Raw genomic sequence first — 23,488 nt, 5'->3', positions numbered from 1 at the left:
CAGAGCAAACATGGAGGAACAGCACAGCTGAAATCAAGAGTATAGGGTTGGCTCAGGCGGCTGACTGAGCGGATGGCTGCAGGTGGTTTGTCATGGTACAGAAGACAACAGCTCAACTACTCGTATTCACCTGCATTCATGCGCTTACAGGCATATGCTGGGGTGAGCTGTAGCAATGCATCACTTCTGTGCAGAAACCAGAGGCAACAGGGAGGTAGAAAGGGAGAGAGACTTAGCTACAGTATGGGATGGATGCAGGCTGGCTGTGGCTACCAGGTAGCAGTCTGATCGAATAGACCAGGGTTTATTATTAGGGTTATAATTCATGTTTTCAATACAGTCTCCCTGGAGCTAGTCATGAGCAAAACCATAGATCCAAGAGTTCTATACAGAGGTGTGAAATGAATCCAGATCAAGACAGTGAGTTTTGCACCAGCCTCACATGCTTGTAAGGGGGCAAACTTTGGAAACTACTGGCCATGACATGAAGTTGGTGTCTGGAGTGCAGCTCCCTGACCAATACTCCTCCTTTTTGTGGTCTGGACAGGACACAGGAAGACATTAAGGGCTTTGAAGGACAGACACAACTCCAGTCTATGGCTCTGGCCCCCTCTTTGCTGGAGAAAATGTTCCCTCAGGTAGCACAGCAAAGCAGTAACACCGGTGCTGGCAACGTGCCCCACCGCAGGGCATGATTCCTGAAGGCAGGCTACACACATTGGAGTCATGCACAGCTGGAAGGATGATCAGACCAGCATTATCACACTGATGGGTGCTTCTTGCAAGATGCTGTCACACTAGAAACATGGCTTGCTGCTGCTTTGCACAGTCCCCAAATGGGGCATCATGTGGGAAGATGTCTGTGGTGGAAACAGAGATCATCCTCTCTCCCCTGGGCTTTGAAGGAAACACATCGGCTAAAGAATTGTGTGGCTTGTTTTCAGTGTGCAAAAATATCATCATTAAGTTCTTGTGGTTTTAGGACATGGTTTTGGAACAAGGAACCTCAAAGTAGGAGTCGTAGGGAGTGGCTGTGCAAGGATCAGTGCAGCGTCATTCACCTCGGGGTCGTGGTTGTACACACACACACCCAGCTGAACCTTTTAGGCTGTGGAAGTTTATCTCTGAAAGCAGCGAGCCTGCTCCTAGGCAGGCATGTTTGCAAGATCAGGTCCATCATGACAGACGGTAAAATCCCTCAGAAAGCTTCTCAGAAGTGGGTATCAGGCATTGATCGTTTCCTCTTTCTTCCTCCTCTTTTTGCTTTTCTTCTTTTTTCCCCCCAGCTGTGTGCTGCAGTCCAGTCGTGTGCTGTATGTTTTTGAGTATACCACCCCCATACAGACTGGAGCAGCTTAACTTCCTCTGTCACATCACATCTTTGGCTTGAAGTCAGTGAAGCTGTTCCTTAATATTCAGTATTGCCTTAAACCAGGCCCGTGTCACAACATGCACATTACATAATATTTTCAATCTTTAAATCAAATGTATGTGGACCTTGCATTTATAAACTGTGCTGAACTGACAGCAGCAGCGATCGACAAGTCCTGCTTTAGTTGTGGAAAGGACAAAATGCTGGTAGTTACGGCAGCAGCTCTCCACACGCTGTGGTGTGGTGATGGTTCTGTGCGCGGCACAGCGTTTGTCCTCTGGGCTGACAAGCTCCAGTCTGGAGCCACGTTGCCAGAGCTCTTCCCATCCCAATCCAGGGATGCAAGGCAGCGCTAGCCTGGGGCTTGCCACCACCTTTGCTGCCCTCTGGGAGCCTGTCCTCCAGTCCTGGCTTCCCAGCTTTGACAACAAAAATATCTTCAAATATCCCCCCCACCTCACTGTTGGTTTTTTTTTTTTTTTGGTGTGTGTGTGTCTACCCTGCACAATGTGATGTCTTCCTCTCCCTGGCTCTGCCAGCAGATCAGTTTGTGCATCGGCTCGCTTGGCTTACATTGCATAAATTGTGGAAGTGTTTATTTGGTTTAAATTAAAAACAAAAATCGGCAAGGTCTTTTGTCAGGCAGATCGGCTCCCCAGTCTGTTCCTCAGATGGGTTGCAGGCAGTGGTACAGGGGCAAAAATTATCTCAGGGGACAGCGAGACAGAGATCCCTGCCGAGCCCCTTGTGTTGTGACGCCACAGCCCTCGGGTGCCGCGTCTATGGAGTTACAAGATTAAGTCAGCTGCTGCGATTTTTATTTTTTATGTTTTTGTTTGTTTGGTTTTTTAAATGATGCACTCAGGACTTTATTGGCCTTTCAGATGCACTCAGTTGATGTATCTGAGACACATTTTCAGGGCCAAAAAGATGCAGAAGAGCCAGCAATGCTGCGAGCAGGTAACCTCCCCTTGCAGAGCGTTGCTGTAGCTGAACGGCTCTGAGGAGCACAGATGGGTGACACAAACTGATGAAGGTGGCTTGCCTCTCTGTGCTTGGCCACAAATTCAAGGTTGCCCTCGGTGTTGAGATATACCATGGATTTTACAGCTGGCAAGGAGAGCATATATAGGTTGGGTTTCCCGGATGAGACTTGCGTTGGCTAACTGCTGGAGACCAGACCAGTGAGTCTCATCATGGAGCTGGTTTCACGTCCATGGGCATTGGGGTGCCCTGGCCAGGATCAAAGAGAGTTTCAACTCTTGGTATATTCTTTGGAAGAAAATGGAGAAACAAAAGCATATTAGCAAGGAAGAATAGAAGCAGCAAAACATGGTAGGCATTGAAAACAACACACGTGCATCTAGAACCAGATGTTGCACTACACTATGTTTTACAGAGTACACGTAAGTACTACCATACAGTGTGTGCGTGCGCCTGTCAGCTCCCTCATCCCTTCTTGGCACTGATCCTGGTGCATGGACACTCTCAGGCACAGATTCTGCCCTGAAGAATTTACACCGTAACTGGATGCAGCTGGAGGAGGAGAAGGGCACCAGGGCACGCAGTGGATTGTCTGAGGTTACACTATGGAATAAAATAGAGAGCAGCAATTCCCGTCCTGCCTCCAGTGCTCTGCCTGCTGGGTACCAAGATCATAATGCAGCTTTTTATGCTTACTTACTGTCCTCTGTGAAGCTTGATGCTTTATAGATATTGATTATGTAAGCTTTGTGTTGTGTCTGATAGAGTAATGTTATAATAATTGTTAATATAGAAATTACTTGAAATGTAACCAGAGATAACATAGCAAAAGCAAGATCTGAGCCAATCAGTTCTTGGTATGATGTAATTAAATGAGGCTTAAACATAAAAAGCATTAATTCAGATTTAATGGCATGAATTGGTTTGGGTTTGTTAAGAAGCAGTTGAGGAAATACAGAATAAAAGAGTGAACCCCTGGTCATACTGAAATGGATGGGAGCTGTGCCATTGATTTCAGCAAGGCTCGAGTTCCTCCAGCCTTGTATCAGCAGCGATGCTGAGCTGCCCGCCCTGCCTACGTCATTCGTGCTGCTGTTTTCCCTCCTTACTCACCATGCAGCTTCCTCTGGTGCTGGATGTGTCATTGAAGTCGCATCACCCCAGCGCTCCGGGAGGAATGGGTATGAAGTAATGCTGCTGCCTGAATCTGGGCCTAAATTGCATCCTGATTTTTATTCATCACTGGGTACAGAAGTCAGGGGGTTTCTCTGGTGCCTGCTGTCTCAGTCCACAGAAATAAGACTAGTCACGTGCTTAACTTTAACCCACATGCTTTAGTGCTGTGGTGGCTTGGGTCTGAAAAGGCTGAATTTAGTGCAACTCCTTTTTCTGTGCTTTTGCTATTATTGTTAAAGCTGGATGTTGCAGCCAGCAGTTCTACGCATTTTTTATTTGCCTTTTGGAGAAAAGCAGGGGAATTTACATTTGCTATCAGCAAGGTTGCTAGCAGTTAAATTGGCCCATGCTAGGCTTGGCCGTCAGCTGTGACCGAGTAAAGGGGAGTCCCAAACTTTGCTGCTGGTTGCCTGCAGATAATTTCGTGCAGGACTGGGGAGTCATCTCAGGCACATCTGTTTCTGCCGTGGACCTGATCCTGCAGGCTTTCCGCATGCACAGCTTCTCTCGGAAATTATGAGCGTACAGGGCTGCAAGACTGGTCCTATCATGACAATTTCCTGGCAGAGGGAAACGACAGAAACTATTTTTAAATGAAAGCTTTGAATCAGAGGAATATTGCAGAGCGCAGCAAAAAATTGTGTCAAAACCCTGAAATCATGGACTCGGCAGTTTTCTCATGCCAGCGGTTTTCTTCTCTTCATGGTTTTAAGGCTGTGTTTTTGGAGGACTGGGCTGAGCATTTTTCAACGAGTCATTTCTGTTCTCCCTGGTGCACGTTGTTGCAGCAGCATCATCATTCTCTGTGCCAGTCAGGCTGGAGGGAGGTGATGTGCTGTGATGTGTTCACAGGGGTGGGACTTTGCAAAAAACCCCTGTAGCTCTGCCTTGCACACAGTTGAAATGGTTCTCCTTTAAGTTGGCCCATGAGTTCATTATTCAGCTTTTTTTTTTTCCTCCACCCCACCCCACCCCCCCGATTTAGTTTTATGTTCCTAACTCAATGTGCATTTCTAACTTTTCCTTCCGAGTTTCAGTGCTCAGTGATCACTTGGGAAAACAAATAACAGAAAGCGTGTGACTTCTTCTTAACACTGGAAAATTATGTCCTCTTTTCCCCATCACTTGATTTTGTATAGCTTAAGAATGACCCAAAGGGGTCTTGTTCAGATTTTCATTTAAAATAAACCATCTGATTTGATCTGGGATCATTATTTCCCCCAAAAGCACTCTCAGAGTGATTTGAAGATGTGAAAACAGGCAGTTTATAACCACAATTGTTTCCCTGCCTTTGATAGAGTGGTCACTAGTCAACAAACGTAAAATTCACTGCCTTGAAGGGAGATGTTTTAGTTAATTAGTTACAATCAGCACAGTGCTTAGAGACTCACTGCTGCTTGCCCGCGTATTTGCCTGCTAATCTCGCTTGCTGGCTTTGCTGATCACAGTCCGCATACTGCAGCTGGTTACCCATACTCGCCCTGCGAGGACGCGCCCAGAACCACTTTGGCGCAGGGGAGATGATGAGCATCTTTCTCCTGGGCCATTTTCCGTGCTCTGGAAACCTGAGAGGCTGGGTGAGCCTTCTCCACAGGTTTTGCTCTTCTGCTAAAATCAAGTTTTCCGGGCTCAGCCTGGGCTTACAAATTGCAATTTCAGTTGCACATTTCTGATACTGTCTTTTAGCAATCTTTTCCCCCTTTTTTTCTTACCCACGTGTCCATTTGCGTGCTCCCGCAGCGCTCTGTGAGTTATCTGACTGCCTCCTTCCTCGTTCCAAAGGGATACGTTTCCCTGCCGCTCTCTACTCAGGAGCATGTGGCTTTTGGTGCCTCTCTTCATCATCCCCACAAGTCATTTTTGGGACTGTGGGGTTTTGGCAGCCTCCAAGGATTGCCTGTAGGTAGCTGTGATCCCAGTACCAGCGTACTGGCTCTTCTGGAAGTGCTGAGATGGGCCAGCCTGGCGCTGCTGACACACCGTATTTGCAGAAACCCATCTTCCCCAGGCCTTCAAGGGCTTGTCTGCAGCCCAGGTATGTCATGTTGCACTGTGTAAACCATCAGGCAATGTCTGACCTGGAGGAGGTGAGCAGTGCACAGGATCCTGTCCTACCCTTTACTGTTTGCATGTGTGAGGTTAAATGGAAAGGAAAACCAACCTGGCGCGCCTTTTGGTTTGAAAACTTTGGGGAGATGAAGAAAACCTGGCATTCACCCAGCTTTTGTTTTTTTCCAGGTGACCTGGTATCTCGAGCGATGCACCACCTCCAACCCCTCAATGCCAAGCAGCATGGGAACGGGACGCCGATGCACCAGAAGCAGGGATCGCTTTACTGGGAGCCGGAGGCTCTGTACACCCTCTGCTACTTCATGCACTGTCCACAGATGGAGTGGGAAAACCCCAACGTGGAGCCATCAAAAGTCACGCTGCAGACCGAGAGGTAAGAGCTGCTGCATGGTGCTTAATGTCATGGCGAAGACGTTTCATTAATAAATCGGCCTGGCTGGCTAATTGCTAATTACAGCTTGCGCGTGAGAGGCTGCGGAGCAGTCTGGTTTGGTTTAGGATCACCTCTTTGAAATCCGTTTCTGTCGCCGAAGCGCTGCGTGGCTGACCCAATATATATCAAAAGTGACACCCAGTGGCTACATACAGCAAATTGGTTCCAGATGTGCACTCGGGAGAGATTTCCTTTTCCTTTCGTTGTTGCTCAGCTATTCTGTGTTTTGGAAAAGAAAATGAGAACTTCTATTTCTGGCCTAGCAGGTTTGGGTTTAAATGTGTTTTTTCTACACGTTAATGGGGCTCGACAGCTGCGATTGGGGAAGTGAAAAATGAATAGAGTAGTGTGTGGAAAGGAGAGGTCATTAAAAGATGCTGGGCTCCAGACATGCTGAGTACTTGGGCACAGGAGTAACCTTGGGGCTGCCCTGGACAGGGACATGGCAGACTCTGGGTGTGCTGCTGTTGCCCCCCCCTCTGGGGATGGCCAGGGCAGGGGAGGCACGCCTCAGGCCCCGTCCTGACTCAGGGTTTGCCGTAAGGTGAGAAGGAGACGCCACCGAAGCCGGTGATGGGGTTACCAAATGCCGGCAGGCAAGGTGCCCAGCGCAGGGCAGCTCTGCACCCAGGCACTGCAGAAAGCAACCAGGACAGCTTGCTGGCCAAGAAAATAAAGCCATCTCCTGTCAAAAGCCCAGCAAACCCTCTAGTAACGCAAGGTCCCTGCCGTGCTTCTCACCAGCCCTAAACCAGGCTTCCCCAGTATGGAGGCGAGAGGAGTGGCTGGTGCTTGGAAAGTGCTGGGTATTCATTTTTAGGATGGGTATCATGGTGGTGCAAATGCAAGCTGCTTTTTCAAGCTGGGCTCCACGTTTACGCCCTGATGTGTGTATCGTGCTGTACGGGTGAGCCAAGCTCTGATCTGCGCGTGTGCCCTGAGAGCCGCGCATACAGGGCTTGTTATTGTTTCAGTATGAGGTCTGCATCTCAAAAGCAGCATTTGAGAATCTCATTATATGTGTAATCATAAATGGTATATAATATGATATTATTTCAATGATATCTTCATTGAAATACTTTTATATCGATTCACAGAAAAGCATATAAGATGAAACTTTGGCATTAACGATGTTACTGGGAATTTTGCCATTTGCCTTTTGGCATTTTGTTTCTTTTCAAGTTTGGGTCACTCTAAGCATGTTTGTTGCTTTTTGCTCTATTGTTTCCAAAGTATGAAAAAAAAAAAAAAGAAAAAAGGAAATGACAAGAATCCAGAATTTTCTCATTTTTCGAAATTATTTTTAATTTCATGATTTGTTATTGCAGAAGTCTGTCATCCAGACGTGTTATTGCGGAAGGCCTAACTCGTGTCCGAGGGTGGTTAGTATGCATAAAAAATAACCAAAATTAGAAAACAACCTCACCTAATCTGTAGCCCCCATTTGTGGGAGTAATGCCACTGGAACCAGTGGGAAAATAAAGGTGAATAATGCTGAAGCTCTGGTTTTGTATGATTTCTGCAGACTTCACTTCCTTGTGGAAAGTGAAAAGGGCAGGAATATTTGAAAAATCACTTTTAGCATTTGCTGTAATAGGTTTTCCTTTCTTAGACGTTGCCTTAATACATGTTCTCTTCGTTAGAGCACTTGAAACACCGATTATTTAAAGTGATTGTTCTTCTTTGCTTTATTTTGAATACTCCGTCTGGCAAGATGTCTTCCTTTGGCAGGGCAGTTTAACAACTGCGGTGTGCGGTTAGGGCCAAAGCAAGTACTCGGTGTTATTGCCAAGAGCTTGTGGTCACTTTTGGAAGGAGCAGATACTCCTCCTGTTGCCTAATCAAACATGCGTTAGTACTTAGTGCTGGAGTGGGAGCGATGTAGGGTTAAACATGAGCCCGGCTATTTCCATGGGGTTGTGCTCTGGAGATTCACCAGCTGGATGTAACCATCCCGTGCTGCTCAGAAAGGAAACCAGTGAAGCTGACTTCTCCTTAGTACTCTGAGAAGCCTTCCTGCCTATTTCCCATCTTTTTTTTACATGCAAGCATGCTTTGTGGTCCATGACTTATTTCTGGTGGTTTCGGTTTCCATAATGAGGTTTTGTGCGTTGCGAGGAAGTGGGTTTGTTAAACATGACGTTTTTATATGCAGCATATTTGCAAGCTTTATGCCTTATCTGTGTGCTGTGTTCCCTCTCTTCATCTCCAGCTGTGACAGTCACTTTTAGGTTGGATGAAGCCCAGAAGGAAGCAGGGAGGTCCAGGTGACTTTCCCCATCCTTGGCCTCTCTGTGTCCTTGCTGGTGCAGAGAAGCCCGGACTGCATGGATCTGGCCATAGGCAGTATTTCCATGAAACGGGGGTTGTCCTTGGCTCATGTGAAGCCAAGGACTTCCCCTGACCGTGCATGCCCAGGGTGGGGCGGGTTGCAGGATGTGGCCAGAGAGCTCCCCTGGCACTTGCAGGGCTCCATGGCCCCGTGGGAGCTGCTCCCATCCTTCCCACCCATCTCCAGCCCACCTGGATTTTAGCTCTGAACCAGGTTGAATTAGGGAGCCGCAAAGGCTCTGCGTGGCCTTCTGCAGAGGCTGGATACAGGAGGGAAGCTGGTACGGTGGCGGTCCTGTCTGGCTTAGCACTTTCCAGCACAGAAAGCGGTACCTCCCTCGAAGTCTTGGGGGACGTGTAAAATGGGATGCTTGCCTTTGAATAAATCCGGTGCTTCGTTTCTAGGGAGTGTTTCTCTGTGTTTGCTCTTCATGGAGGGAAAGAAATGAGAACGTGGTGTGTTTTTAATAGTGTTTGTCTTTACATAAAATAAAAAGGAAAAAAATAGCAAAGCCCTTGCAGGGGGGGGAGCTGCTGCTTTGATGGGAGGGGGAGGAGGTGGAAGGTGGCTAGGATTGCTTGGAAAACCTGGAAGAGATTCCCCACTTCCTAAATGCCAACAAACCCAACCATAAGATGGATGTGTGACCCCCTCCAACCCCAAATTCATATTCTTCTTTCAATCTGGTCGCTTTGGAAGAAACCCTCTGATTTTTTTTGTCTGTGTTGTTGGCACCAATCCAAGCCAGTCCAGGTGGGGTGGGTTATCTAATGGCCCTGCGTACTGTGTATGTAGATGGCTATTTTGGCAGGCATAGAGGTACAGGACGTGGTTTGGACCTCATTCTGGGGATGTAGACAGCTAGTTTGGTAGGCATGGAGGTGGGGTGGACCTGTTTTGTGGGGTTCCCCTTCCCTAATGCACCCAGCCAGGATGTGATGGAGACATCTGTCTTGTGCCGGGTGTTGCCTGCGAAAGCAGTGCTCCTCTGGTGCCTCCACCTGCAGGCGGCTGTAGATTATTTAGGTTTGTTCGTTTTTTCCTGGGAATTAAAAAAAAAATTGTAGATGAGGCCACTGTTGCCTGCTGCTTCTGGTTTAATAAAAGTATCTGTCCCGTGGTTGTGTTTTGCTTCTCAGCCTCTATAACACTTCCAAAATTATTACAAGTAATTTCTTAAGCACCGGAAAGCGCAGAATCTGTAGTTGCAGATTTGTGTGATGGTTTTTTCCTTAAGTGGTTCCTTACCCACTTTGATCCGCAGCTGTATTGACAAAGTCCTCATTACTTCCTAACTCTCCATGTTCCCCATTAACAACTCATTGAGAAGCAGCGGCTCAGCAGCTCAGCCGGTCCAGAACCACCCATTAATTCTCCTCACAGGCAGCAAAGTTCCTTCTCCAGCGTTTCCTCTGCCACTCTGCCTTGGAGGAGCAATAACTCCCTGTACCGCCCAGCAACCTTTAGCTTTTCCCTCGTCTTAATTGAGTTGATGGATACATGTCTGATTTTTAACCTTCTTTTCAGTTTTCCTTCACTACTCTTCCGTGTATGTGGAGCAGTCCCTTAGGAAACTCCCATGAGCTATTTGCTTCTTTTTTATCTTTCTGCCTGCCTTGCACGTGCGCGTGGACACACACGAAAAAGTACATGTCCCCTGCACTTGCACACACGTGCAAATTGTAGCTTGTAGTTGTTGGTGATTAATGGGAAGGGTTTGGGTTATCATCTGAATTTTGTTTCATGATTTGGATAGTTATTATTGTACCTGGCTAATTAATGTGATGAAGCCGCCTTAATGAGAGGAGTGTTCCACTCCTGTAAAATAACTTGAACTCCTTCAAAGCATCTTTGTAACTGGTACAGCCCTGTCTGTAGTACAGATTATTACCCGTAGAACAATATCAGTAAGAAGATAACCAAGGAACTGTGTCCCTGATTTAAATTATTATGTGGTACAAACTCCACGGGTATGGCAGTCTCTAGCAAAGGCCAGCAGAGTGGAAAGAATGATGGACAATGCTAGTAAAGAACTGGTAAAGCACTAGCACTGGGAATGTGGAAGTCCTGCTATGAAGCTTGAATGAACCCTGCAACGTATATCTGAGGAAGGGATTACACATGCTTGATGTGCCAGTATGGCATAGCCCCGTATTACCCTATATATTTTTATCCACTATTTAATTGAAAACTTCACAGGGTAAAACTGTGGCCTTGCTGAACTCAAAGTTAACTCCAGGGTTGATTTTGATTGGGAACCACTGAAAAGAAATCCCAGATCCTTCCTTACACAAATCCTCTAGATTTGCATCCTAAATATCAAACTTCCCACTTTTTAAAAATCCCTTCAGAAATGGTATTGGCAGCTGCCTGCAGCGTGTGAGATTGCACATGTTACAAGAAATAGTTCAGGCAGTATTCACAGCTCAGCTGTCAGATGGTATATCCTTGCTGGGCTGGGGCTGCATTCTACACCTAATTTATCAAGCTAGACTTACTCTGTCCATGGGATGGCTATAGGGGTTTTTTTAAATAGAGAAAATTGCTTGCAGCACTGCGAGAACAGCGTGTTACCCGGACCGTTCTGCGCCGCGCTCCCAATGCTGGCATCTCTTCAGGGATTTATGCTGCAGCCAGTCGTGTCAGACTGGATGTCAAAACTGCCCGTGAAATATTTCCCCATTGTGGTTGCTGGCCAAGTCATCACTTTGACTTGTTTGCATTTCAAGTCTCGGCCGTTAATGTTTTTAACATGGGAGAGGCAATGGGGACGGTGCATTTGAACACTGGATGCAAATTCAAAAACTGTGACTTGCAGATACCCTTGTGCGGGCTCTGGAGCACTGATGTCTTGGTACACAAAAGTGTAGTGGTAAACCCTCCCTCCGCCTAGGCAGGTCGCACTGAGGCTTGTGTGAGAACAAGGAGATTTGATCCTTCAGCCTGAACAAAATGCACTGCAGGTATTTCTTCACTCTGAAGACAAGTAGCTTATGGTGTAAATATAAAACATGAGTTTTGCAGCCTTGAAACCCAACTGAAATATATGCTAACCATTGGAAAAAACATGCTTTTCTATCCTCCAATAATACTAAAAACAGACTAGCGTTGCGTATATGGTTTCATCATATGTTCTAAATGAAAACTGTCAGAACTAAGAATGCTTTTCAATTCATACGCTGGGATTTTCTTTAAAAACCACCCATGAAAACATAAGCATAAAGCCAAACAAATGAAAAGACCTTTTCATAACGTTAAAGTTGCTGACTCATATCTGCAAGCAGAAACATCTCCCTACCTTTGTCCAGATAGGCTTTTCCTTGCAAAAGTATAGCCTTCTGCTTCTCAGAAGCGCTGTTAACTCTAAAATTGCAGAAGCAATCAGTAAAACAGCAGTGACCTGCGTGGAGCACTTTGGCTGCAATTGCCATGCAGGTTTGGATGGGCTCCTTGGCTGGAGTGAGCGAAGAAACTCTTACCACGACAGCGTCTTCCTCAGTAGCTAAAGGATCCTGCAAACAGAAATCAACCAAAGCAATTGCAATAATTGAACCATACGGAAGGTGTTTAAGTTAAAGGGAGGTCAAGTCTATAGAGCTGTGTACACTTAACAGCTGGTGAAAGCAAGGGAGGGGACAGCACGAAGCAGCTGTGGGAATTCACATCTGAATAGGATTAGCCCTCAGGAGTTTCTCTGTTCCCATTGTGATGCAGCCATCAAGCCAGTCCTCTCTGTGCGGGTTGATTTTAATACATACAGTGAGTGTGTGCATGTGGTGGGGCAAGGGCTCGGTGCCTGAAGAAGAGCAATGTGAAGCACCCCCAGAAATACAGAGGTTGCTGTGCTGCACTTGAAAAGAGAATTTTTTCTTTGAGCACTGTGATTATTTGGGGAAATCTCTTTCTTGATGAGCTCCTGGACCTGGAGGATGCTGCAGGCACTGCTGTGAGTGAGGGGCTGGTGGTCTGTCCAGGGTTTGTGAGCCACGGTGGTGGAGGAGGACCAAGCCTGGGTGAGGAGCATTCAAAGGTGATGAGTGTGCCATCAGGAAGGCAGTTTAAGTTTGCACGCTGGAGAAGGTGACCAGCAATAGTCCCTCCTTTGGAACTCTCATCACCTGGCAAAAATGATTAGGGAGTCACCCGCCGGAGGGGAGCTCAGGCAGCAGGGTTGGAACTAGATGATCTTTGAGGTCCCTTCCAACCCAAACCATTCTATGCTTCTATGAATAGTGGGAACGGGGAGGAGAGAGTGAGACAGGACACTGCTTTCCTGGCAGGGGGGTCCCACCAAAAAGGTGGATTACTCTCCACCTTGCAAGGGAGAGGGAACAACCGAGTAGAGGAAGAACTGCTTAAGCTGCTGGGAAATAAAGAAGAAGAGGGTGGGTGTGCGTGATGGCCCTGCTCTTGAAGGACTGGGTGGCAATGGTGGACTGTGCAGTCATGGTCAGTGGGCAGCTGGGAGTCTGCACCCTGCAAAGGTGGTACGGACAGGGAAAAACCAAGGCCAGGGGTTATTGGGAGCTGGGATTTGTAGGAGCGCTGGCCCTAGTGTTTTGCAACTCCAACATTGCAGCAGGTGGTGTCCAAAAAAGAGCTTCACTGGTATCCTGGCAGATTCACGCAAAGATAATGCAGCATCCTATTGGATTTTACAGTGCCCGTTTCTCATGCTCTTCCATTCAAAGATTCCTCCTGTTTATATACAGATATACTGCCACTGATAATAATAGCAATAATAATAATGATGATGATGATGATGAAAAAGCCTGAACTATTGCATATGCGTGATAGGACTTTTAACATCTCTTGTGCCAGCAAGCTGAGGAGGGAAATGGTGGGCAGTTCAGGACTGCTACGTGCATCTTGGGAGGAGCGTGGGTTTTGAGCAAATGGTGGCACAACTGGAGCGGGTTATGCCTTATATTTAGGTTTCCTCACATAACATTTGCTTTCCTGATGAGCCATTTTGTAATTCTAAGTGCCCCAGAGACATCAGCCCCACAAAAACCAAAATAGTTCCAGGTCTGATAGGGTGCAGAGGGGTCATTGACCCCGCTCTGGAGGGGAGGGTGCTGGGGAGAGGCGTGGACGGGTGCTGGCCGGGAGCTGCCATGTCTGAGGGTGATGCGGAGAAGGATGTGTGATATCTGGGATGGGAGAGGAAGACGAGCAGTCGTCCCTCATGGGGGGGGCAGCTGGATATTGCCTGCAGATGTCTGCAAGGCCCAGGAGCTCACGGGTCCCTGAGTCGTCCCAAAATAGCTGTGAGACAGACCTGGGGCAGCCAGAGGGAAAGAGGAGGGATACTTTGTGGAGGGCGGAACTGGCAATGTGAGGATCTGATAATTCCTTTCTCTGTTTAAGTAGGGACCCAGGGAGGGCATGCTCCAAGAGGAGCCAGCTGTCCCCTTGCCAAGGACTCGGGGACAGAAAGGTCCAACCCTTTGGGATCTGCTTTCTGTTGGCCTCCCCCATCCCTCCCCCACCTCCCATCTCTTTTGTGTGGGATGGAGATTGCTTTGTGCAGAGACTTCTCCCTGCATCCCCATCTGGCACGTTTTTCCCCTTAGACAACAGTTCTGGAAAATACAAGCCTGTGCTGAAATTCATCCTTTATTTGGGACGTTACTTAAGCTCATGCTTAACTTTGAACCGCAGTGAATTAAAGAGGACAGGAGCATGCGTTTAAAGTTAAGCACAGGTACAAAGATGAGCTAGAGGAGGAGATCAGAGTGCTCGCTGACCCGCACCCCTGTAAGGTGCTTCTGCAGCAATCGAGTTGCTCCCGATGTTCCACATCATTCAAGCAGAGTCAAGCCCAGCATGTTCCTACTGTGGTTAAATTAATTTAGTTAAGGCAGGCGCTTCCAAAATGTGTAACTAGGTGACTTACCTGCTATGTCTGCTCTGGAACACAAAAGTACCAAACTCTCCTGGTTGTTACCTGCCTTTGTACAGCAGAGATAAAGCAATGTATGCACCAATGATGTGGTGCATTTGCCTAACCCACTTTTGCATGGTGTCATTTGAAAAGTGATATATGTCTTGGTGATGCCACGTTGTCTTGTAGGTTGTCACCTCCCTATGACTTTGTGTTCCTCTTTCTCCTTTGACACATAAACAGCATTAAAAGAAAAAAAAAAATCCACTTCACGTGGTGCATAGACTCTTGAAGGGTATTTTTAACCTATTGCACTCAACCATATTTGGTTCTCTTCTCAAAATACAAATTCCTTGACACGCTCAGATACGCAGTGATGGGTTGGGATTTTTTGCCTCGGAAAAAGGAATGTAATATATTGTGAGTAAACTCCACATCCTCGTGTATGGAGCAAAACTGGCCTTTAGAGAAAATCCCCCTGCTTCTGCAGAACACTGATTCTCTTCCCTTTTCGGATTTATTGCACCAAATAGCCACGTTGGTTTCTATTTCTCTGTTGAAGTTTGCAAGACCGGGAAAAAAAAAGATGCAGTTTTATAGTGCAGTTATCACAGTTGCTGTAAATAATTTTATTTGCTCTGCTCCTTACTGGGGAGGGGGGGCAGATTTTGTGCTGGGGGAGTTTCTGACCTGCACAGGAGGAGGAAAAGCATGAACCTCAGAGTCCCCTGCTCAGCCACAGCTCTCTGCTTTTCCGTTCGCCCAGCAGATGTTACAGGACAGCTCCGTACAAGCCTTTCTTCGTTTCTCTGATCCATGCATTCACTCATGCAAACCTTAACCTAGAGTTGAGTTGCCCTTTAATTGTTTTCCTAGCACCAAGTAACTATATACATTTTTATACTTCCAGTGTGATTTGCAGCTCCCTTTCTACTGTTTGCTCAGCAAGTGATGAAAGCAACTCCCACCGATCACTTGTCCCCAGCTACTTCACGCCATGACAGAGGGTTCCTTCTGCTCTGAGGACACATGTCACAGGTGACCTGGAAAGCAGGTCACCTTCCAGGAGCAGATACACCCCTGGCTCTCCTCTCTCCCTCCTCTGACCGCTGCCGCCGTCATGACAAATGAGCTGGGTTATGGAAATTGTTTCATGGAAGTTGTGGGAGAAGATGTTCTCTCCTTATCTGCCTCCTTATGCGGCCGCAGCAGGACTGGGGAGAGCAAAAAGCCTTGGAAACAATGGCAGCCTGATCTTGAGGGGTCGGCAGTCTGTTCGAATAGAATAATGATAAAAGTGGCAAGTCGGCCAAAGATGTCATATTTCAAAAAGAGGTTGTTCATTTAAGCGCCCGTGAGATTTGGGAACCCGGCATCCCGGGGAAAATTAGTGGCCTCAGGGCTTCTCTGTCCTTCGGCACTTGTGAAATATCTCATCCCTCCTCAAGAATATTAATATCAGAGCTATGTAAAGTCAAGTCTTCAAAAGAGAAATAAATGGCATAAAGAGCTATAAATAGGAAACCAGTATTCCAGAATCAACATTATCTGAAATCTTTTTCTCAGGGTAGATCCTTTTGGGGTGAAGTTATATATTTAAAATGTGAAGTATTTGCCTACTGGGCATCTAATCCAGACTCTCTTTTTCTCCCCCCCCCCCCCTTCCCTCTGAGGAAAGGGACCACATAAGGGAAGGCAAGTAAGGGAAAGCAATATTGAATGAGAAGGAGCAGGAGAGGTGAAAGGAGCAAAAGTAGGGGATGGTGCTGCACAAAAAGGAACATTTCCAGTATTAGGATGATATACTGAGCTAATAAATCCAGGGAATATGGGAATATACAGTTAAAGAGGAAGGGAAAAGGAGCCGCATAGAAAATGAGACAAAATAAAAAGGTCCAGAAAAAGAAGGTAAGAGCAGGTTAATTGCAGACATTCCTTGAGGACAGTAGTCATTTACAAGTTTCATCTCCTTTTCTTTTTTTTTCTTTTCCTTTTTTAATATTATAGCAATCTCTGTTAACATCCCTTAGCCGTGGTAGTTAGCCACACAGTTTCACTGTGTCTAAATAGTTTTCAGCAGTCCTGACTAACTACAGAAGTTTCAGCATAGTTTTCAAGTAGCTTTTGGACAGATTTATTATTTTTTAATGATTTTACAATTTTTAGAATTTTATAGTATATTTTTATAAAGATGGATTTCTTCTACCCTTCCTCATTTCTTCCCCACACAGACTTTGTCTCCTGTGTACAGGTGCAGAGGAGACACCCGTTTTGGACACACCAGCTAGATGATGAAGTGGGCACGAAATCCTGTTGGGGATGGGAGGGCAGTTGCTGCAGCCTGCATTGCTTTGGGGATTTTGTCCACCTTGACCTAACAGGCAGTGACCTTCCGAGATGTTCAGTTTCAGATTTTTATTTTTTTATTTTTTTAACTGCAAATTAAGACTTGAAGCTATGGTTCTCATTTAAAGTTTAGCATTTTTCTCTTAGTCTCCAAATAATTTTTAGCATAGATGGGGGCAAACTGTGTTGTGTGGTTCACCTAAGGCTTGGACAGCTCTGGCTAGGACATGGGGCTGTCCAGGTCTTGTGGAGCGAAGGACCATCTCTCTGATAGTGTCCATGAAGTGGGGGTTGTGGCCCAGAGTCCCACCGTCCACTTTGAGAGGTGATTTTGTGTATTTTTGCTCAAGTGGCAGAAGAGCTTGTACCCAAAGGTGTAGTGTTTTGATATTGCTAAAAGTGAAACAAAACCATCTGATTTCTGGTGCTGCTCACAGATAACCTCAATAATACAGTGGGATCAGCTGGAAAGGTCCCCGCTTTCAGTGCTGAGCACGAGGTGCATGTTGCATTGGTAGGAGATGTTGGAGGCTTCCTCACACAACACCCCTCCATCCCTGGCATCCTGGGGTGGGGGCATCCTCTCCCTTTGCCCTGGTTCGTTCTCCTGTCCCTATTGCAAAGTGGCAGCCCAGTGCGTCAGCCGGAGCAGGATGTGGTCCTGCGCCAGGCTCCTGCCCTGTTTTCAGGATACACCGTGCGAAAGATGGGGGGGAGGAGGGCTTGCCAGGCGGGTGCACTGACCTCGCAGGAGCCCCATAAATGAGCATGGCTCATAAATCTCACTTTTCAAATAATCCTGCTCTGGAGACAGGGTGAGACATCTTGATTTAGACCTGCTTGAAATTTGCTGAGCTGGTTTGCTCTCCCATGCTTTCGTTTTGATTGTTTCGTTCTCTTTCTCTCTATATACATTCTCACATACATATATACACAGACACACACGCATTCCCCTGCCCTCTCTCTACCTGTAATTTTGATGCTAGTGTACTGTAGCATTCATGTTTGTGTGCTTTCCCAGGCCGTTCATTGTGCTGCCTCCCCTGATGGAGTGGATACGGGTTGCCGTGGCTCACGCGGGGCACCGTCGCAGTTTCTCGGTGGACAGCGATGACGTACGGCAGGCAGCGAGGCTCTTACTGCCGGGAGTTGACTGCGAACCTCGACAGTTAAAGTAAGTCCACAAAAAAAAATCGGCTGCTTTGTGCAAAATGTGTCTCTTTCCTAGTGACAGCGAGCAAGCAGGCAGGCAGAGGGCTCTGTTATTGCCTTGAGAGGTGCATGGATGCTCGGGCTCATCGCTGTGTGCATTGCAAAATCAGCTCCTGGTATTTGCTCACATCCATGGATAAGCCGGTTGCATGGTAATGGGTGCCTGAATATCTCACAGCTGGATTGAGCCCGTAATCTGCTCGTCAGAGCTCATATGGTGTTTGTTTTTCTCTCTTACTATTAGGTTCTGCTTGCTAATGAGGGGCTGAAATCTTCTGCTAATTGTCTGCTTCACGTTGCTTTGCTGTAAAATACGGAAATGTAATTGGCAGGGCTGCAGATATTTTTCAGTGCTTTGTTTTCAGCATTAATGTTTAAAGGGCACATTTAAACTTACAGGTAATAGTACCTCTTGCAGTAAAACTGTATTTTTCATGCTAATGTCGGTTCAAATTAGTTGTAAATGTCAGCCTAGATAATTTGACTTTTTCGTGCATGAGATATGACCTTTTGGTTTTCTAATGAAGTCTTACAGTATTTATTGCCAGGATATGTTTTTAGTGTCTGTTTTGCCTTATTATTATGTACATGTATAAAAGCATGATCTAGGGCTGTTCTGGAGTTAAGAATATATTTGGTTTTGATTTTCATATGAAAAGGCATTCTGAATCTGCCAAAGTAGAAATTACTCACTGCTGTTGCTTCACAAATTTGTACATAAACCTCAATTTTCAGCAGTTTGCCTCTTCATACAACAGTAGGTGCATTCTTACAGAAAGCAGAGGGACGATCTACATGATTAGGTGGGATAACCTGCATCGGAGCAGCTGTTTTCTGTTGACTCTGGCCTTGACATGCTCTGTCACCAGAGAGTATAATACTTAACTTCAAGATCTGCATAGGCTTTTTATAGTCACAGCTATTCAGTATTTAATTGAAGAAATATATTGAATTTCAAAAGCAAAATCTTGAACATTTCAGATTTCAAATCTTGGCTGTAATTGCTTCTCTTTGGTGTGACCATCTTGGCCCTCATTTCCAGAAGTGCAGCATTCTACATCCCTACTGAAATGTCAGGACTTATAGGTACTATGCGCTTTCTGAAGACCTAGCACTTGGTTTTGAAAAGGCACAATTAATTTAATACTTCTTCCAGTATTTAGGTAGGATTGCAAATAAGGCAATAATGATTCTGCTCTACATCCTCTGTCTTAAAAATTAAGGTAGATACAGTTAAGTATCTGTGGATTAAAAAACCAAAATATACCATTCTTAAAGTTGTATTTTGTCAATGGGTGTGTATATATATAGAAAATGCCCTCAACTGTTAGACAGTTTTCCAGGAGTTTCAAAATCCTTTGAAGTTGGGGAGAGTTGTATTATGCTGCAGAGGAATTTATTAATTATGAGGAACAAATTAGTACTTAGTTTAAAGTTTCCATCAAGAATTCATTTCATAAAGAATAGAAGTGATTGCTGTTGTCCTGCTTGCCTTGCAAGTGGAAATAAGCCTGAAGAGTGCAGCCTGGGATTAATCAGGTGGGAATGAAAAGAGAAATCATTCCTGAAACAAATTCTGGATTTTAGAGAGACCAGACTTTGCAGTGTGCGCTTATTTGACTGCAGGGACCCAATTCACCCACTGATGCCCCAAAATGACAATCTCACTCTACTGTGCTGGCAGAGGTTTGCAAATGAGTGTCCATGTACTTTGGGTTTTATTTTAAGGTCTGTGCGTGCTGCCGGCGTAGTGCAGCAGGTTCTTTGAGTAGCTGCGAATCAGACCCCGTCTGCCTGTAATCCTGAGATCAAAGGAAGGACCGAGCTTTTCTGAAGAATAATATGAGGCATCAAGATGTTAATTTGAAATGTTGAAGCTTGTAATTTCTTATTTGTATTCAGTGTAGACCCTCAGCACTTTTCATTTCCACTAAGCCAGGTGCCAACCTTTCATGCTTCCCTGTTAGGGAGGGAGTGTTTCCAACTATCAACTCTTCAGCAAGCATCAATTCCATAAATGCAAACACTGGGGGCAGGGGGGGTGGGAAATACAACAACTTTGCAGAGGATGGCTTTTCAAATAAGCTGTGTAATGGATGACAGCTGAAGGATTTTGAATGCAGTTAGCTTGATACATTTTCTGACTTTCATAGAAACAGCTTAATAAGTATAACCTTGAAACTGGTTCAATTTCTAGGCTTTTCTTAGCAGTCTTCTTTAGTCCCTAAAATATAGAGACCTGAACCCAAAAGTTCCCATGGTCGTATGTGATATTGCATCATTCCATGGTGTTGATTCACAACCTGTCATTGCAAATGCATAAAGCAAAATCAGTTTCCACTCTGGGAAAACATGCATACAAGGAGAGGGGGAGAGAGAGATTGGCATGATCTCAAAGGCTATGAAGTTCAGGATCAGTTCGGATAAAAACCAAATGTGCAGTTTCTTATCTGAACTACAGCATAGAGATCTCCCAGCAGATTCGTGTGACACTTCGCAGCACAATCGCATGCTCCAGCAGTGAGGTTCCCGATATGTGGCTTTGTAAATCATCTCTGCTTTCTTCCTGCCTTTCATTCCAATACTTCCTCTCTTTCTCCCCTCTTCTGATCCTTTTTTAAAAATCCGTTGCCTTAATTTCTTGCAACGTTTTCATCTCCTGAAAGAGAAGCTGCTCTTGCTCTGGGTAGAGGAGTAAGGGAAGCTGTAATCAGACAGGAGCTGCCTATCTCCTTCCTAATCTCTCTTCATTTTACAGCAGCAGACATGCCAGAAAGTTTCTTCCCTTTCCCCAGACTTGAGAGATGAGCAGGGATATAAATGTTCACCTTCCCTCAGGAGTGGAAGCTTTAAATAGAGCAGTTGCTCCACCTTTTGCATGGAGGTAGGTTTCACAGATGGACTGACTGCTGGATGCACAACAGCTAACTGAGACAGAAGCCCAAGTTTTATCCAAAATACTGTTTGTCTTAGTTGGAGACCAGACTTAAATAAAGCCTCACCTGTACTCAGTCCCTGTTGGGCCACCTGAGGCGGCTGGATATAGTCAGTAGAGAACTGTGTGCGAAGTAGCTTTCTGCTGGCGTAAGTCTGGTGAAGGTGGGTGCTCTGCTCCCTGCTCTACACCTTTTATTAATGAAGGAATCAGGGATGAAGGGAATTTGTTGCCAAAAAGGGGCATGGTGGTAAAAACTGTGTTGACCTGCGTTTCCGCTGCAATAAGGTAGCGTCACTTCTCAGTCTGCACTGGGTCTGGCTGGTTGCAAACAGATGCCTGCTTGTGGCTGTTTCATATCATCACATCTGCAAGGGGTACCTTTCCCCTTGCTCCACCTAAGCACAAAACATTTTTTGACTGTCTCTCTATCCTCCATTCTGTGGGAAGTTTGTTTAAAACAAAAAAAACCCAACCCAATGTGTTAGACATGTGGTGGGGAGCATTGCTAATGGATGACTACATCTGGAGGCTGACAGCAGAGAAAAAGAGCAAGGGAGGAGCATCCTGTGTTGCTCAGCACAAAGGCTGCCGTGCTTTTTATCAGGGTCAGTGGCTTCATTTCTGGTTGCAATATATCATAGCAATTCTGGAGGATGTAGAGATGCTAGAACAAACTGACCCGAGAGAGGTGGTAATGTCATGCGAGGGACTGTTACTTGGTCACTTCTGCACCTGACTGGATAAAGGGCTATTTTCTGGCCAGCCAGAGGTTAAAGGATATAGTCTGGGGTGTGAGCATGTGCATGCGTGCGCATGTTCGGTCTGATGTCCAAAAGCAGCAAAAATTGAAGAAAAATCGACAATCTTGGAGACATGAGTGCAATTCCCCTCTACAAAGGGCAATTCCCATGTGTTATTTGAAGTATTTTTCTTCTACCCTCAGCATTGCCTCAGACTTCTTTGATTCTAAGTCATCCCCATCCCATATTGATGTGCAGCCCATGGAGACCCCTGAGGCTCTGGTAGCACCAGGCTATGTTGCGGTCCCTTGTTTGCATTCCCTGGTTGTTGGGGTTGGACTCCGGAGGATGGAGCTAGGCAGCGGGGTTTGCATGCTGACCCTGTTGGTGCAGTCAGAGCCCCCCCTTACATTCCAGTCAAATTTAGTTGGAGGTGGCAGCATCATTGCTGGTGGAGGCAGAGCTGGTGAGAGCAGGAGCCGGTGTGACAGGGCTTGTGACTGTGCACAGATGGAGAGCCTTAACTTGATCCCCTTTAATTGCTTGCTCATACACTTCAGCAGCATTTCTGAGTCATGGCTGGGTTGCCCGAGGGTGCTGGGCTCACCCTTTGGGCAGCAAAAATCCCTTTTCTTCTCTAGCTGGCTGTGAGTCTGGGTCCTGTCTCTGCTCCTGACCTTGGACGTGACACATTTTTCTCCTCTCTTGCAGGAGTACAGAGGTGAAATTGGTATCTGTAAGTCCTGGCCTTGAGGAGGCACCTGTGAGAGGTGTACATCAGTGTCAACAGAGGCCATCCCCCAAGAGCTTAAGTGGCCTCTGTTTTCGGGAAGAAAATCCTTGGGGGGAAAGGAAAAATAAATAAAAGCAACAAGGTTATGAAAATGGGAAAACAGTAATCAAAAGGAGAGCAAATTATGCAGCTTAATGCACTCAAATTGTGGGGTGACCAGATAACCTCTATCCCAGCGATGAGAAAGAGCTGCCTCATGAAATCAGAGGATCAGAGGGAAATATTTTTAACAAAGCCCGGAGTGGTGTCATAACTCTAACGATTAATAATAGTAATGCCCAACACTTGAAAAGGATGAAAAATGATCCAAGGAAAATTCCAGGCTGTTAGTGCAAGGCCTTCAAATATTTTTTCAAGCAAAGACTGATTAAAGACATGTTGTTGAGGGAAAAATGGGATAAAATGTGACACAGATTTTCTAAAGATAGATCTTGCCAGACTAATCTAATAACTTTTTGATAAGATAACTGATTTTCTACCCCAAGGAAGTGCAGTAGATTTCATCTATTTGGACTTGAGTGAACAATTTGATGCAGTCCATGCAGGGAGCTATTAGTTAAGATGAAGAAGATGGGGATTAGTAAAGGAATTGGAAAGTCAGCAGGGACTGGCTTCAAGAGAGGTGGCAAGGGCTAGGTTAGCTGCGATGGGGTTACAGGCAGAGATCTTCAGCTCTTCCTCTTAAGAACTGGTCTTTTTTAATTTTCAGAAAGGGTTTTGGCACAAATGTTAGCAGTGTGCTCATGAAGTTAAAATTTGCTGATGCCACGATGCTGAGAGGCATTGTCCTGACAGAGGAAGTTTGGGAAATCATCCAGGAAAAAGTGGATGACCTTGAAGGCTGGGACAAAAGAAATGGGACAAAATGCAGTTTTCCACAAATGGAAGGCAAACACATGGAGATTAATTAGAAAAATACATACTGTGGTGTATATGTAACATATACACTATATATGCAGTATAATATATACTATACGGAGAGCTGAGTATTGGAAAGGTGGTGGGAAAGACTTTAGAGCAATATTTCATCTCAGAATGATTGTAAACCATAAAAGTGGATTTTTCCTCAGCCATGAAAAAAGCAAGTGCATTTTGAGGATGCATCAGGAGAGGTATTTCCAGTAGAAGCAGGAAAATACTGGTGCCTCTGTACATGAAAGTGGTAGGAAGTGATGTGGAATTGCAAATCCTGTGTCCGGGTCAAG

At 45.8% G+C, this 23,488-nt stretch overlaps 1 protein-coding gene across 3 annotated transcripts in view; it reads left to right on the top strand.

The window, feature by feature from the left end:
- Positions 1–23,488, top strand: part of ABTB3 (ankyrin repeat and BTB domain containing 3) — a 176,656-nt gene that overhangs the window by 110,093 nt on the left and 43,075 nt on the right. For all 3 annotated transcript variants that reach the window (XM_054802182.1, XM_054802172.1, XM_054802163.1), the window contains exons 3-4: positions 5,771–5,975; positions 17,622–17,774. In XM_054802182.1, the coding sequence (XP_054658157.1) occupies positions 5,771–5,975; positions 17,622–17,774 (358 nt within the window). The remainder of the gene's footprint in view (positions 1–5,770; positions 5,976–17,621; positions 17,775–23,488) is intronic.

This window comes from Grus americana, chromosome 1 (assembly GCF_028858705.1).
Source record: "Grus americana isolate bGruAme1 chromosome 1, bGruAme1.mat, whole genome shotgun sequence".
NCBI classification, from domain to species: Eukaryota; Metazoa; Chordata; class Aves; order Gruiformes; family Gruidae; genus Grus; species Grus americana.
This window is presented reverse-complemented; position numbering and strand designations above follow the sequence as displayed.